This window comes from Pezoporus occidentalis, unplaced genomic scaffold, assembly GCF_034315485.1.
Source record: "Pezoporus occidentalis ecotype Australia unplaced genomic scaffold, CSIRO_AGI_Poc_V1 ctg8, whole genome shotgun sequence".
Lineage (NCBI taxonomy): Eukaryota > Metazoa > Chordata > Aves > Psittaciformes > Psittacidae > Pezoporus > Pezoporus occidentalis.
The window spans coordinates 3706387-3723786 of NW_026916158.1; the positions used below are offsets into that span (position 1 = coordinate 3706387).

Genomic DNA, 17400 nt, shown 5'->3' on the forward strand with positions numbered 1-17400 from the left:
TAAGCAAAAAGTGTGTTTAGGCTGAGGTAGTGAGACCAGCTATCACGGTGCTGTTGGAAGGCTGTAAGTGAGCCCAGGTGAGCAGAGTGGATGGCTCACCTCCACAGCCTGCTCCCCACTGCTGGGGGCTGGTGGGACCTGCACGCTTGGTGACCCAGGAAAAGGGGGAAATTGCATCTTGATTTCCTTTCTGCTCCTCCCATTCTGCCCTGGGCTCCCTGAGTGTTAAGTGCTGTCATCATGCTACCTAGATAATGGTGAGGTTTATATGTTACATAAAAATATGAGATGCACTTCTAAGGTGTATTGGAGCAAGCTAAGAATGCTTTTGTTTTCGCAGGTTGTGCGGGGTGGTAAAGCACGTTGTTAATCCCTCAGAGTGCTCTTCCCCAGAAAGGTGTATTCTAGCTTACCTCTATGATCTGTATGTCTCCTGTAGTCACCTGAGAAGCAAGTTTGGAGACCTCTTCAGGTGGGTGGTAATGGGATTTTTCTCACCCCTGCCTAGCCTGTAGACTAATGTGAGCTGCAATTCTCTGGCCTGTGCCAGCATGGCAGCACAGCGTGTGGTCCTGAGTCTGCGAAGCCCTCGTGCTGTGTGGGTGCAGAGGCTGAGCCCTCTGTACAGTGCAGGGGTGAGCTCAAAAGGTTGCTTTGCGAGTGGCAAGCAGGCCACGGGGCAAGCAGGCAAGGGATTCAGGGACCATTGTCATCGAGCTGCTGAGGCATCTGTGCCACGCAGCACTGGACCCTTCCACATACACCTTTGCTGTCACAGATTATGGTGTGACTGATTCAGTTCCTATAATGCATCAGCCAATTGGCTGTAATGCAGACAACACCGGAAAGAAAAATAACAAAATCTTAGCTGACGCAGCTGTAATATTCTATTAAATATTTCTTTTGATGTGGGGAGAGGCACAAACATGTTTGAGTTTGTGAAGTTTTATGCTGAAATCCTCTGTTCCTTGATTTTTTTAAATAAAAAAAATGTTTTAGGTATCCATATGATTTTTTTTTTTTTTTTTTTGGCTCTTACTCTTTAAAGGGGGGTGGAAAGCTTTCATATGTAAATATGTATCTTGTGAAGTTTGCAAACCACTTCAGTTACTGTTTCCCCTCCTAGTTTACGTACCCAGTTTTGTTTTGCATATTTCAGATTTGTGGTTTCATAGGGAGCAGGAGAAGAGTTCTCAGTAATAACCTTAATATTTTAACAGGTTTACAAACACATGGGAACTGTAGCATTTAATATGAGAAAGGCTAGGGAAAAGAAATATGAAATATAGAGCTACAGAAGTGTCTTAGCTGTATATTCATTTTTCTGACTAAAACCTAAAGTTCAGTAATACAACAACAACAAAAAAATAATCCTAACCAAAGCATCATCTAGTAATATAAAGATATTTAAGGTATTAAATCATATATTATATATATGATATACAGCACTTGATTTGAAGCCACTTTTTTCTGATAAATGGAGTTGGAAATTCTCTGGAAACTGGCAATAAATTTTATGCATGCATTTTTTTAAACAGCTATATATAAGGTAGTAGCATTACGCTTGTTTTGTTCTTGGTTTCCTTGCTACTATTGAAACAAACCCCAGAACGGTTGTCTGTACATGGCAGCTTTGTTTGCCCCATTTCAGCACACTAAGTCCGGCTGTTTCTCTAAGTCAGTTTGAAGCAACAATAAATTACAGTTCTTAAAGGTTTACAATTAGAGACTTACCTTCTGTATATTGCTGTGCTTTGCAAATGGCTTCTGATACCATCTGCAGTATTTCTCATGACTGGGTTTTACTAAGTGAGCTGCATGCTTTGGTTTCATATGCTCAGTGTATTTAGTTGTGTTCACTAAACTTCCTTTTTTTAAATCATTCCTTTACTTTTTTTTTTTTTTTTAAATCTTATCTCCTGACCACTCCCCCAGCATTACTTCTTGTGCAAATACAGTTTCAGAGTCTACTTTGCTCACACTTTGTGGGTGAAATTTTTGTTCTTCGTTAACACCTGTTTTTTTGGCCTGAAGAAAGCAAATTAACATGCAGGCTTTCCTAACCTGGAACATTTCTTGACCTGTTGTCATAATTATTACTGACAAAATATGGCCTTTGAGTATCTTTTCTCTGTTTACCGATCTAATCTTTCAAAAAGTTGTCTGTTATGTCTCATTATTACCAAATATAGAGTTTTAAACTTAGGTACATTTCCTCCTTTTTCCTTAAATAATTCTTCTTACCACCACTGCAGTTCACTGTGTGGTAACAGGAGGCAGTATTATGAAGTACTGTTACCATTCCCTGTAGAGGTATCTGATACTCCAGGAAGTTATTGCTAGGAAGGAATGAATGGGTGGTCCTTGCCCAGCTGCTCACAGTTTCATTCACAGAAATGTCGTATAAGCAATTTTGAAACACAAAACTTTATTTGCAGGAAAACTTGAATTAAATTGGTTTATCAGCCTTGTTTTCTGGTAGATGTGCCTTATCAAAAATGGGTTTGCAAGCATGTACAGAATGGTAACCAAACTATAATTTTCTAATGCCATGTGGCATGTTCAACAGCATTCCCACAAAGTACTCTTTTTGGCAACTCTCTCTTCTTTTGGTCCTCAGTAGTGCCTGTTCTAAGGTGAAGCAAACGATATACAGCAATGTTCAGCCTTCAAATTCCAATTTACTGTGGGACCCAGAGTTCATGCTAGATTTTATTGAGAATCCTTCTGCTCACAGCATTAACTACTCAATGTTGGGCAAGATCCTGAGTGATAATGCTGCCAACCGCTACAGCTTTGTCTGCAATGCGCTAATGAACGTGTGCATGGGGCACCAAGATGCAGGAAGGTAAGGCAAAACCATGCCAGAATTAGAACTGGATGGATTTTTACAAGGTGTATATGAGGTTTTCTCTCACCTTTCTCTTTTGTGTCTCTTTGGCAATTGTTTTTATTCATTATTCTTTGTGGTTGCTGAAAATTTATTGTTTGCTGTAAGTTATTTCAGTAAATCAACCTGCACATTTTAGCAGAAGGGAGTAACAAGTAGAAAGTACTCACTGTGAGGCAGTTAGTTTTTTTCATATGAGCAGTTGGGCTGTTTCTGGCAGAGCAGCTCAGCACAATCTTTGCTCATGAGTAGCTTGTAAATGAGGGAAGGTTCTGCATTAGGTCACTTCCTTCTCCTGATGCAATCAGTGTTTCATTTATTAAATGTGTAATTTACTACTTATGGATTTCATCTTCATGTGCAGTATTAGGAATTTTATTGTCTAGAAGCTATTAGAGGTATAAGAGCTGCCTGTTATATTCTGAGAGTAGCTTCTGCCTTGTGGTACACAGTTCAAGTTGATCCCCCATGATTAGAATTTGGGATGAGACTTGCACTTCCACAGCACTGCTGGGAGCAGTTTTCATCCAACACCAGCAGGCACTGGCTCCTGCCACTGCCAGGTGGAGCTTTGGTCTGATCCAGCATAATGCTTCTTGGATGTGAAGTCTATGTTAGATCTTTTTAGATGATCTCAAGATTCAGACAAGAAGGATAGCGAAGAACCCTTGCAGTAAAACAGTATCAGTGTTAGGTTTTACACTGACAGTATGCTTCTTTCATAATTCAGGTATTCTTCTCTCAGTTACTTCCTCCTTCCAGCATACAAGAACATAAACTCGGCCTTCCTGTGCAAATGAAGCACTGCAGTGCTGAAACTGTTTTACCCTGGTTTTCCATTCTGCAATCTGTGATGCAGGGTGAAACAGACACTAATGCTGCATCTAGCCTTTATCCCTGCCCTCAGTACCAGTATTACTTTTACACAACTTGGTGTTCTGTTCTGGTCCTGTTTCAATTTTTATTAAAAAATCCATGGTATTGATAGTTAGGCCTTGGCGCAGCAGTAGCTAACGGCCATTGTTAAGGTCACTGACAGATCACAAAACTCAAGGAAATTGTGGACTTGATTTTCTTTTTTTCTTTTCTGATTGAGTCCTGCCTGAAGTATGTGCAGTTCCACTGTGCTTCTTCCTGTCCTCAGTATAAACCAGTCTCTAAAATGTCCAGAGCAGGTCCAGAGGAGGCCACAGAAATGCTTAGAGGGCTGGAGCAACTTTCCCTTAAAGAGAGGCTGAGAGAGTTGGGCTTGTTCAGCCTCGAGAAGAGAAGGTTCTGGGGAGATCTTCTTGCAGTCTTTCAATATGTAAAGGGGACTTATAAAGTAGAGAGGGACTTTTTACGAGGGACTGTAGGAATAGGATGAGGTGTAATGGCTTTAAACTGAAAAGGGGGAGATTTAGATTAAATAGTAGGAAGAAACTCTTTACTGTGAGAGTGGTAGTAGGCTGCTGGAGAAGCTGTGGCTGCCCCATCCCTGGTAGTGTTCAAGGCCAGGTTGGATGGGGCTTTGAGCAACCTGGTCTCGTGGAAGGTGTCCCTGCTGTAGCAGGGGATTGGAACTAAGGTTTAAGGTCCCTTCCACCCCAAACTGTTCTGTTGATTCTGTGAAATATGGGGCATCCTTGGCTGAGCAGTGCAGCTCAGAGGAAGCAGTTTTGTAAGAGCATCAAAGGGGAACATCTAAATGTGGCCAAACGAGTTTCACTGTGCAACAGAGAAAAAATAACTTGCACTGGCATGAGTCAACTCTGCTCTGTTTTTTTTTAAAAGTTACGTAACTCTGAATCATACACCAAATCACACATCACACTGTATGCGATCTGTGAAGTGAAATTCATCAATGCCAATAGATTCCGTGACTCTCTTTCCTCCTGAACAGTAGTGCTGGCCTGGCACAGGGTGGGAGGGCTCTTGCAATGGGATGTCAGTCACTGCTGACCTGGGCACTGGGCGATGTGCACCACATGCACCACTTTACTGTCACATTTTTGCATAAAAGGGGATAGAGCTGCTGTTCGTGTGCCAGCACTGAGGGAAGGCCGAAGCATGTCCCTGTAGAGAGTAGCAGGCCATCTGCTGTGGTGGGCTGCAGGCAGTGGGGGTTTGGCGGCTCCGTCCCTCTTCCTGGGCAGCTCAGCACTGGTAGAGAAACTAGTGAGAACACAGGGTATACCGAGTAGGGTTTACACAAAATAAAGGCCCTGCGCTACTGCAGATTGGGTGGCTGCAGGTTATGGGGTACAAGTCACATACTGGGTTTTTCCCCCAAGATGCTTCAGTTGTCCATAACTGAATAACAGTAGGTTATATGTACAGTAGCATAATCACATTTAGGCATAAAACCCCACCTTAAGTGAGGAAAAACACAGCTTCTTCTGCCAAGCACTGATCTGCTTTGACCTAAATATTTATTGTTTACAAAATCTCTTGCTCTTGTATTAGTTTTTCTCTTCTTTCCTAGGATTAATGACATAGCAAACCTTTGCGCAGAGCTGACGGCATGCTGCACGGTTCTTAGCTCAGAGTGGTTAGGGGTTGTAAAAGCTCTTTGCTGCTCTTCAAATCACGTCTGGGGCTTCAATGATCTGCTGTGCAGTGTGGATGTAAGTTCAATATCTTCTGAAGTATCTGTTAAACCTATTTACCTAGGCTGCACTTAAGGGTGTAGTAAGGTTTCCATTCAATACAAAAGATGGAGCACAAATTTGGTCCTGTATCCATTTGAGTTTTCAAGGCTTTTAATGAGATTCCTGATTGGTTTGTAATTCTTTCCTGCATCTTCAGGGTTAATGTAGAATTTGGGCAGTGCTTGGAGTTTCCTCTTTGTAAATTTTTTCTTTTGTTTGTTACAGAATGATACAGAATATCAAAGGTACTCTTTAAAAGGAGCAGGCGTGTCTGCATGCTTTTCTAAAATGTTGAGAGATGTGTAAATAACTATGTTTTATTTTAAAGACCTGCTTTCGTGTTGGGTCTTAGATTGTAGAAGGGGTGGCATACTTTGCTGTTCCTTATTCACCTGTTGTGACTCACTGTAGTTCTGTTAAAATTAGCAGAATTACGGTGACTTATGTTATCCAATATCTGATTCAATATATTTATCTATAGTTTGAGAACATATTGATTACAGACTGAAGCTGTGTATATCTGGGATATATCCTTGTCCTGAAGCTAAGGAATGAGTATTGATGTTATCAGGTTTTATACAATGATAAAAATTTCTCAAGTTTTTATAAAGGTAATGCTTTTTATTTCAGAATTTGTGGTATTTGAAGTAGGTATTTGCTAAAATTAAGTTAAAAATTATCAATATTTGCCATAAAATATTTGGGAAATGCATTAAAATTAGAGACAAATACTTAGGTGTAAACATTTTAATGTTTATTCTTAATAGTTGTGTCAGTGGTGTGTGCACTATTACATGAACCTTTGCAATGTTTTTCCTTCCAGGTGAGTGACCTGTCGTTCCATGATTCCCTGGCCACTTTCATTGCTATACTGATTGCCCGGCAGTGCTTTTCTCTGGAAGATGTAGTTCAGCATGTTGCACTGCCTTCTCTTCTTGCAGCTGGTAAGAAAATACTAAGAGCTTAAGAAGTCTTAAGCTCGTCATTTTAAGAAGTCTCCTTTGACTGAATCAGTAGTGTGTTCTGAGCTTCATTCTTGTCTGAAATGCCACTTATTGTGCATTGCAGCATGTGTGTCACTGCAAGCTCCCAAAAGGGGCAATTCCAAGCTAGATCAGAGAACCCATATGTGACAAGTAGTATCAGAGTTGCTGGCAGCACACTGTCCCCTTATGTTATGCATCTTCACCTTCTGCTCACAACTGTCTTCTGCTGTGTGCTATATGTTCAAATGTCAGCCAGATCTAGTCAGGTTGTGCATTTCCTTCTGGCATCAGTCTGCCTGATACTGCTTTTTCTCTCAAACCTCATTGTTCTTGCCAGCAGCCCCAGAGTACTCTAACTATGGTCCTCTCCGTTGGCTGCTTCACACACTTTTTTTCACTTATTGCTTAGATTTGTGTTTCTTATTTCTGCTTCGACTATCAATTTTAACTATGCGTTATTTTCTGCCATATTTAGGTCTCTTGTTTACCAAAAATCATACTATTCTTTCCTGGTTTTTAATCACTCAAGGCCATAAATGCTGATGAAATTTTTGTATTCCCATTTAAAATGGGGTTGTGAGGTAGAACATTTCCAGGCCTGCCACTGGGACTTGCAAGGTCCTGGGCAGATGCTTTATGTCCACATCCCATCTTCCATAGCCTGTGGAGATCCAGATGCTGAGCCTGGGGCAAGGATGACCTGTCGGCTGCTCCTGCACCTCTTCAGGACACCCCAGGTTTGCTTCTTTCCCCAGGGAACAGGTAAGTTCCTTGCTGTGCGGTCCTTTCATTTCAGAAAGCAAACCCAGATGAGTTTTGATGGCTCGTGTGTGAAAATATCCATAGTGCAAATACAAATGATAGCCTGTTTAAAATTACAGATGTTTCACTAGTGAAAAGTTGATATGTGCTATTCTTACTTGTTTGGGAAATGTTTTGTATGCATGTAAAACTACAGAAGTTTTCTGAAACTTATTCATTGTCAACCTCTGGTCACCCAGGCATGACATAAAACTCAACCATATTAATATTATATCTTAAGTTTTAACATAGCAGCTGTGTACACTTCAGCAAAGAGGAACACATTTAGAGGAACTGTTCTGTCCTGATAGTTCTCATTTTGTTTTGGAACTTCACTGAAACCATCATGTGAGCCTGGGAACTATTAAGACTGGTTTTGTGCCAGTGCTGCTGTTGGCAGTGATAGTACGTACCACAGTCCCGACCGTCCTTTGTACTAAATACTGTCAGGGCAGTGGTGGGTCATCCTGCAGTTATCTGGAAACCAAGCATCACACAGTTTGGTAGCCTTGCATGTAAACTGAAACTAAATGTGATTTTTAAATAGGATGTAATAACAGCATCTAGTCCAACAGAAGAAACATAAGGAAATTAGTTCTCATGATATGTTAATGTGGTTCTTTTTCGTTTTAAATTTGAATATTCTGTGGTCTGACCTGTGTGTTTTTGCCACAGACCAAAAGGGGAAGGAGAAGGGCACCTAACAACTAAAAGGAAACAAGCCTGGAAATAACTTGTGTTTTGACTTAAAAGTATTTCAGCAAATATGATGACAAGACTATTTATATGGGAAAATGAAATTGAAAAAAAAATCAGCTCTTCAATGGTGTTTAGTTCTTCCATCTAAAAGTAATATTAATTTCTTTTTTGACCAGAAATCAATGGGCTTTTGTTGCATATTTGAGCAAAATAAGAGCCATGAAGAATACTGACTGAGCAACAGAGATATGTTAAATGGTCCCAGGCCTCCCAAGAAATAAAAGTGGATTTGAATGGACTCTGAATGATGTCTGAACTCTAGGAAGTAGTACAAGTCAAACAAAATGTGACCATGTTAGAGTCTTCTCTTACATGTGGCTCAGTTAACCACCCTCAGAAAGGTGGTTTCATTCTCCTTCCCTCTTTCCCTTCCTCTTTCCCACTCTCCCTCCCTCCCTCCCTCCCTGTCTTTCTGTTTATTTTCAAGTTAGAAAAAGCACTCACTGGGTTCTTCTGGAGCCTGCCTCTGACCTGCAGAATTAGGCTTAACTGCGATAGGTATTTATGTTAATTAATTTTACCTCATTTGTTATGAAGACTAGGTGAGGGAAGTAATTTCCTAAATCTGTGAAGTCAAAATCAAAATACATGTCAGTGTCTCGTGGTTAAATTCACTGTTTACATGGACACAGTGAAAGACAAAATCCTTTTTCTATTTAAATGATCATAGCTTATTTTGATATTAATACATCATAACCATGTATCCCAGTTGATTTTAATGACTTACCTGTTGTTCTTCACTTTCAATTCAAGAAAATTCAGTTCTTCATTCAGTTATTGTACTTCTATAGCCATTCTAGATGAAAGGGATTTTGTACAAAGGAAATTTTAGTTGGCAAAAAACCACTGTTTTCTACAAGATTTACTCTTCTTTCCATAGGCAAATTATTTCCTGGAATTCGTTCTTCTTGTGATCGTCACCTCTTGGCTGCTGCTCACAACAGTATAGAAGTGGGAGCTGTGTTTGCAGTCTTAAAAGCAATTTTAATGCTTGGTAAGATTATGCAGAGTAATGTATAGTGGTTTTGTTCTAGTGTTTGGGTAAAAAAAGAGATTGAGCCAGTTCACTTTCCTGAGAGTGCTCCTGGGAAAGGAAACCCTGGTGACAGGAGACAAGTGTGTTTGCTTTCTGTGCTTGTGTAGTATGTAAGTAGCATTTCCCCAGAAGGTCAAGAGACAGGATTTTTCTTTGGTGAGTCAGCCCCAGCTGATGAGGCTTTAAGCAGATGTGACTTTTTCACATTTTGACCCCTACCCCTGCCACCAAGTCCCAGTACATTTCAAACTCAGGCGAGTCCCTCTCAAATACAGCAAGTAAGTGTGATCTGAGATCAATTTTCCCACCTTTTTCTGTGTCTTGCCACAAATCACATGTCTGTCATTGTGGAAGCTGTGAAAGAATCACTGCTAAGCAACACTCCACAAATAATGAGCGTGTTGTTTTTCCAAACCAAATGCCTAAGAGCTTTAGTTTGGCTTAAGTTCAGTTAAAGCTTGTAACCTATGGTGATGTGTATTTCTGGAGTTAAGTAAATGTCCAGTTAACCAAGTAAGATCTTCCAGATGTGGACATACTCACAGAGGTACACCTCCCTAGAGTGCCATTATTGTATTTTCTGTTGGCCAGTGTCTCAGAACTGTCTCAAAACCCCTTGATCCTTAATGATGTGGCTATATTGGGAAAGGTGTTAAAGGCATAGCTATCTGGGATGGACTGGTGGATTTGAGAGTGAGTTTGAAATAAGTTTATGGCTGTTACTGATGTTCTTTTGCTATTCAGATTGCTGAGATTTGCTGGTTTTCTTCATAAATGGTGTGTGGTGTGAATATGTATTGTTTCATCTCTGTGCAGAGATGTGGTTTGGATAGTGTCTCCTGCAGGGTGGTATGAAGGAAGGTTCAGGCACACAGTTTATTTGTGCCTATACTGCAGCACATCTCCTTCTGTACCAAAAATGTTATATTTGTAAATGTATTATTTGTCTGCCATGTTCTTCCCTCTTGTCCTTCAAGGGCACAGATTTGGGCTTGATATGTTTGTGCTCACAAGCTCAAAAGATGTTGAATGGAGGGTGTGGACAGGCTGTTTGCTGCTGCTCTCTGTTCATGTGTGTTGGGCATAGGCTCCCATCAGCTTGTTTCCCATGCTCTTTTCAATGAGCTTGTCCTGACCTTTGGGTCCTTTGGGGCTTTATGTGCCCGATGTACCAGTCATTGGGTCAGTGATATGGACCCAGTGGAGGTTTCTGAATTTGCGGGAGCAGAGATTATAACTGTCACCTCTAGGGATATGTTCTGCTTTTCTGCTATTGGAAAAATACTTTCTACTCAGCCTCATGAGTGACAATACTGTTCGTTCATTCTTTCCCCTCTCTGTAAGGAGCTGATTCCTTGTGCTGCTCTGTGTGTGTGCAAGTGACTGAAGCAAGCCATTTAGCCTTGTCATGTCATGTTAGTTGTTGATCTGAGGTGTTTTCTGAGGGATGACTATTATATGTGGTGCATCAGTTAAGATCCATGCGACTTTCTGCTGACTTAAAATATTAGGCTATGTTAGCCCACTCTTCATGCAGGCTGCTAGATAGCCTCGCAGGCTCTGGGGTATGATTATGTGGAGTGGTTTGTGTTGTTTTCCCCACTACTACATGCTATAGTTGCATCTTTTTCCTTGCCCAAGGTTCCAGGCCCATAAACATGTAAACCAGGCACTGCTACAGTTCTGGTTTTGGGGTGGTTTTTTTTGGCTTTTTTTTTTTTCCACTGTGTCTGAAGTATTTTTCCTTTGTCTCTAGTCAGCCCTGTTGGTTTCTGGTAGATGGTGATTGTACCACTGTGCCAGTGCCTTACAGGGAGGAGGAGGGGCTCACCAGTGTTGGCCAGGCTCCCTCAGCATGCTCTGTCCTCCTCCATTCCCAGGAAGATCAGTCTCTCTTGTCAAGAAGTTCATAGGAAGGTGGGCTAAGTGACCACTGATCAAAGCTTGTCTCTTGATCTATAGAGTGATAATAAATCAAAGTAAGACTTGGGAAAGAGACACCTGAGAAGAGTGAGTAACCCAACACTTCCTTATCTGGCAAAGCAATTTCATACACTCACAGAGCTTTTCTTGTTGAGCACGTAGTGGCTTTACTTGTGTTTGATTCATATAAACCTTTTTCTACTTCTGAAATATCCATTACAAAGATGGTATGCAAAATGAAGCAAGTGGAGAATACTTTGGCCATGGTGATTTTCAGAGTCCATTAGTGCTGCCCTTCTACTGTGGCTGCCTCACTCCTGCTTTACCCCTCAGCTGGCCTGTGCCTCCAGATACATCCCCTGACAGGTAAGCGGTCTGTGAGGGCATGGGCAGAAGTTCACCCCCTGCTTCTGTGCTTCTGCTGTGCAGGTGATGCTGAAATTGGCAGCAACAATGTCAGCTCCTTGAAGAGTGAAGACTTCCATATGAGAGGCTTGTTAGATGAACTCAATGAGGATGAAGTCTGGGGTTCTTCTCACACTTTGAAAGCATGTGGAAAAGCTGTTTCCATGGAAACTGCTAGTTTAAGCGAGTATGCTAGATATGTACTAAGAACAATTTGCCAGCAGGTAATTTCTAAAAGTACTCAACTGTGTTCATTTGGAGAAACAATGCTATTTTATTTGAAAAGTGTATAATATATTTGGGTGCAAAATGAATGTTGAAGTATTTCAGTATTTGAGTTCTGTTTGGGTTTCCTCATTTGGAAAATTTATATATGGAGTAGTATGTTACTGGAGGGGGAAGAAATTAGCATCTCCCTGCACTCTGTGAGAACTCTAAAAAACCACTAGGGTTTTCTCCTGCCTGAATCTTGAAAGCTTTGAGCAGACAATAGGACCACACCATTAGCTGTCTGCTCAAGTGCTTTTGCATTAGCATTTGCTGTATTGCAAAGTTGCTTTTAGAATACAGAATAAATTAATTTTGGAAAAAGACCTGTTATACTTTCAGGAGGTACTGAATGACAGAAGACATTTATAATCTCACATGTTGCATGAACTGTAATTCAATTCAAGTTTTGCATATGGAAAAATCACTTTTCTGTTTAGCTTACCAAAAGTTAATATTGTCTTGAAACTATCTTGTGGACTTGTTATCTGATTACTTACAGGAATGGGTTGGAGAACACTGCTTAAAAGAGCCTGAGAGGTTGTGCACAGACAAAGATCTTATTTTGGATCCTGTTCTTTCAAACAAACAAGCTCAGAAACTGCTTCAACTTATCTGTTATCCTCATGGTATTAAAGAATGCACTGAGGGTGACAACCCTCAGAGGCAGCATATCAAGTGCATACTTCAGGTAATGCAGTGGGGAAAAGGAAGAGAAACTACCTGTGATGCACTGACTCTTAACCTGTCATTCACCAGCACCACCAGTTGACACTGATGTGCAGTTTCTGGTGCAACCAAGCATTAAGCTCTTCTTTAAAGATTGCACATGCTCAGGATTCCCACTGGCTGTGGGAAACATTTTATAGTGTGACTTCTGATGTCTCATTATGTCTGATTCCACAGTTATGAAAGAGACAAGCACGCAGCATGCTCATTGTTGCTGTTCACCATTGCCAGTCATTAGGAAGCCACTGAAAAGGGAGCTGCTTTTAGGGTTGCCTACATTGAGATGCATGTGGTCTCAGTAGGCCTCTGTAACAGTACTGTGGTGAAAGGCACTCCTGCCCCACAGAAAAGGCTCAGATGCCTTCCTGGGCAGTCCTAAACTGGTCATTTCTTCAAATTCAGCTGCACTAGGGACACTTAATTTCTTAAACTATAAAGACCAAGTACTTTGTCTTGGATTTTCTTGGAATAGACCTGTGAAGAATCAGATTGGCAATTGTGCTAAATGCAGGCATGTCCACTAGGGTGGTGGTGCTGTGAAGTAATGTAATTACTAATGAAAGAGCGAATTACATTTTCTGTATTCACACTTAATTAAACTCAGATTTTGCAGAGAGCAAGATTTTTATTGAGAAAAGTTATGTGGTCAAAAATATTGAGTAATTGTATTAGTTGCAAAGATGTGGAAGTTAATGTATATTCTTTAATAGGTATTTTTACATGATATTTTTACATGTCATTAGACTATTAAAGAGTAATGATTGTGATGACCTGCTTATAAGGGTTTTTTTAACGAGGTTTTGCATGTACCATGTTCAATTATGAGATTCATTTTTTTCTTCAGACCTGAAGTGTTGACATTTGTATTTGTAATGTTAATTCTTACCCAGAACTTAGATCAGTGGACTCTCCGGCAGTCTTGGTTGGAGCTGCAACTAATGATCAAACAGTGCATGAAGGAGCCTGTGAGTATTTGTTTTCAAACTTTCTTATCTAAATCTTTAATGCGAAAAAGTATGTTAAATTTTAACGTAGTCCATGAGCAAACATACCATGAATGTGCTAGTTTACTTATGTTTTACTGTAGGGTTCTGGGTCTGTGGCTGAAATGAACAGCTTGTTGGATAATATTGCAAAGGCGACAATAGAGGTGTTTCAGCAATCCGCTGATCTAAACAATAACTCTTCTAACTCTGGTATAGGCCTCTTCAATCCAAACTCTGTTGGAAATGCTGACACAAGTAATACAAGACAGAATGGTAAAAAGACATTCCTAAGGTATTTTTTTTGTAGCACCTTTTTAATTATTTTAGCCAACATGATGCTTAATTATGTGTAGATTGCCTAGACTTTTTTGCACTTGAAAAAGGAATCTACAGAAATGAGTTACCTGAAGGTTACTTCTGTTTGCTTTTGTTTAACAGTAAATATAGTTGATATTCTTGAACTTTCTGGAAACCAGAAATTGTGACAGCTCAGTCCACACTAGTTATTCCAGATGCATTGTGCCAACTGTTTCATTAAAGCAGTTCAGTCTTGTAACAGCTAATACTTTTTGCAAAAGTACATGGATATTTTGGCTGAAGTAAGTTTATTCTACTTCTAGTTCCTCTGAACGGCAAGGAGTGTGGCTAGTGGCTCCCTTGATTGCAAAACTGCCTACCTCGGTTCAAGGTAGGGTCTTGAAAGCTGCGGGAGAGGAGCTGGAGAAAGGTCAGCATTTGGGGTCATCTTCTAAGAAGGAGAGAGACAGACAGAAACAAAAAAGGTACGACCTTGGGAAATACTTATACGCAGAGTTGAAAGGTAGTTCTGAAGGAGGGGTATACTGAAGGCTGGATTTTGGCTTCACCAAACCTCATTGCTTCACTTTTGTGGAGCAAAAAGTTAACCCCAAACAGGGTTCAGGTTTCATTTAGTTTAAAGAAATATCACTGGTATCAGAGGACAAAATGTGAAAGCTTTGTAGCACGTCTTCCAGTGGCTATGCTGCAGCTTGCTGATGGGAAAAATTAGATCTCTAAGACAATAGAGCACTTGTTGTCTCTTCCTTTCCATGTCAGTAGGCTACTTTCCTTGCCATTAAGATCCCATAATTGTCGTAAGATGTCATCTAAGTCCTGTTGCAAATTAAGCTTAAGCTCATCTCTTAACTTTAAAAGCACATGAGAATTTTAATGACTTAGTGGTTATTGATTTTCCTTTAGTCAAATATTCTTCCACAGTGCCTATAATTTTTATACTTCCTTAGAGTTATGATAGAAATTACATTCAATACTACACACAAGGTCTCTTAGCTTCAAATACCAACTGTCTTTCTTGTGAAACTCTTCAAAAGTACAGTTCAAGAAAACAAACCACTTCTTGATTGAAAACAAACTTCATTACTTTGTGAGTGACAAAATCAGTGATACTATGGGAAAGTATGAAACCTTATATTACATATTGTCATGGTTTAAACCCACCTGGGAACTAAATACCATGCTGGTAACTAAGTACTGCTTGCCCACTAACCCTCTTCCTCTCACAGCTCCCTGGGCAAGATGGGGAGAATTGAAAGAATGTAAAACGTGCGAGTTGGGATAACAACAGTTTAGTAGTTGAAATAAAGTAAAATATAGTGATAATAGAAATAATGCAAAAAAAAACCCAAAACACAATACTGATTGGACAGAGCCTTGGGTGCCATGGTTTAGTGTGAGGTGTCCCTGCCCATGGCAGGGGGGTTGGAACTAGATGATCTTAAGGTCCTTTCCAACCCTAACTGTTCTATGATTCTATGATAATAAGGGAAAAACAGAAAGAAAAAAAAGAGAAATGAAAATTCAGAAACACAAGTGATGCACAGCATTATTGCTCACCACCTGCTGACTGATACCCAGCTTGACCCAAGCAGTGGTTGCTCTCTTCTGGGTAACTCCCCCCAGTTTATGTACTGGGCGTGATGTGCTGTGGTATGGAATAATCCTTTGGTTAGTTTGTCCTGGCTCCTTCCGGCTTCTTGTGCCCCTCCTTGCTGGCAGAGCATGAGAGACTAAAATGTCCTTGATCAGGGTAAGTGCTACTTAGCAACAACTAAAACATTGGTGTGTTATCAGCATTGTTCTCAGACTAAAGCCAAAACACAGCGCTGCCCCAGCTACTAGGAAGAAAATTAACTCTGTTCCAGCTGAAACCAGGACACCTATATAAGAACTCTTTTTTCATACTCTGCTTTCTGTAGTAGGGATAGCAGTTGCAATAATAACTGTCTTGCAAACCATAAATTTTTCTTATGGAAATTAATGAGAAAATGAAGAGGTGTTCCTACCATGTTGCTCTTAAAATCTGAAAAATTACTCTTTAACATGACTTTTTGAAAATGCAGACTTCCTATTTTTTCACCTTTTATTGGACCTTGGGATTTTGCCATTCCTTTACACTAATTGTCACCTAAATTGTTGAAGTCAAGTTAGATTCCAAATGAAAATAACTGTTGAAATGAATACTTATAATCAATACACGTGTGTATGTGTACATACGTATTTATATTGTATTTATATTGTGTTTATGGATGCATGGAATTTTCAAGGACCTTATATACCTAAAACTGCAAAAATCATTGCACAAGCTGTTACTCAAATCCCTTTGCCGACATTTTAAACTTCTCCTCTGCTTCACATGTACTTTCAAATTAATATTTGTGTATTTCTTTCAGTTTGTCTTAATTTTGTTATAATGGATGCATGTTAATCTAAAAAAAAAATAAAATATTGAACACCCTCTCATTGGTATGGCATAGCTCCTACAACCAACTAAAGCTGCGTCTTGGTTTACCTACACTAAGACTGTGATAGAATTTCAGTGCATTTTAGGTAGGCAGCTGTCACTAATCAGTGCTTGCATGGGAAACTTGCTTGGGATTCACATCAGACCACTAACATGGGTTAGAAACTTTAGCTGCCTAATCTCCACTACAATTGTATCCCCAGATAATTAAAGTAGTTTTAAAATAACATGGACTGATTCTGAGTCAGGCCTTCAAGTGTCCATGTGACTCTCGGTCATTCCATGCCCTAAGCTAGGTGGGTTCTCAGTAATGACGTGCATAATATGTGCGTTTACCCTGCTGGTGCTGTGCCTGCTTATGTACATGGTCTTTTAATTCACCTGGCAAGGCTTTAATTTACTAAACCAGAAACAGACTTAGATGCAGGCAGTGCCACTTCAAGGAAAAAAGTAGACAAAACAAGGAAAGGAGCAAGGATGGGAAGTATCAAAATAACTTTACTAATTGACATCTGTGTTTGCCTCTCTTAAAGCATGTCTCTCTTGAGTCAGCAACCTTTCCTTTCATTGGTACTTACTTGCCTTAAGGGGCAGGATGAGCAACGGGAAGGGCTTCTAACATCACTGCAGAATCAAGTTAATCAGGTAAAACAAGCACATAACCATGAGCACCCTTTGTGAGATGTTTCATGTGTCATCATTTTTGTGGGTATATGATGTGTAAACCCAGGAAAATGACAATGCAATGCTGTGCCGAAAGGAACAGTCCAAGGAAGGAAGAATGGGGAGGTGTTTGTTCCTTTTAGAGGGTGAATACATTTATTTTTCTAAAATTGTTATAGAGAAATATAATGAACTTGAGTCTGAGTTCAGCTGTTTCCAGGAAAAACAGTAACTGATGTTTGTCTTGAAAGGAACAGTCTTCTCAGTCTCTAGCTCATCATAAAAAGTTTTTATAAGTTTGAAATTTTTGTTGCTTAGGAAAATCCTTCATCTTTTCTAGCTGGTACACATTAAGAGTTCTTTGTATTTTAAAAAAATGACATTGCTAGTACCAGACTGGCCCATTGCGTACAGCTTTTTCTTTGGATCACTTATGCTTCCTCACAACTTCTGCTGATTCTGCTCTGAACTTCTTCCTCTCATGTGATTCATGCTGTAGCCTACAATAGCTCCTTAAGACAGTCTTTAAAAGGAATGTATACA

General features: G+C 40.0%; 1 protein-coding gene across 17 annotated transcripts in view; it reads left to right on the plus strand.

The window, feature by feature from the left end:
• Nucleotides 1-17400, plus strand: part of MED12L (mediator complex subunit 12L) — a 152681-nt gene that overhangs the window by 109655 nt on the left and 25626 nt on the right. For 16 of the 17 annotated variants that reach the window (XR_009961656.1, XR_009961658.1, XR_009961660.1 and 13 more), the window contains 12 exons: nt 341-472; nt 2621-2848; nt 5355-5496; nt 6344-6464; nt 7167-7268; nt 8947-9060; nt 11455-11654; nt 12200-12388; nt 13317-13391; nt 13514-13704; nt 14033-14194; nt 16728-16839. Coding sequence is in view for 10 of the 17 variants with exons in the window: in XM_062603027.1 (XP_062459011.1) it covers nt 341-472; nt 2621-2848; nt 5355-5496; nt 6344-6464; nt 7167-7268; nt 8947-9060; nt 11455-11654; nt 12200-12388; nt 13317-13391; nt 13514-13704; nt 14033-14194; nt 16728-16839 (1768 nt within the window). In the remaining 7 variants the exon portion in view is untranslated. The remainder of the gene's footprint in view (nt 1-340; nt 473-2620; nt 2849-5354; nt 5497-6343; nt 6465-7166; nt 7269-8946; nt 9061-11454; nt 11655-12199; nt 12389-13316; nt 13392-13513; nt 13705-14032; nt 14195-16727; nt 16840-17400) is intronic. The other variant, XR_009961657.1, reaches the window with a different exon arrangement.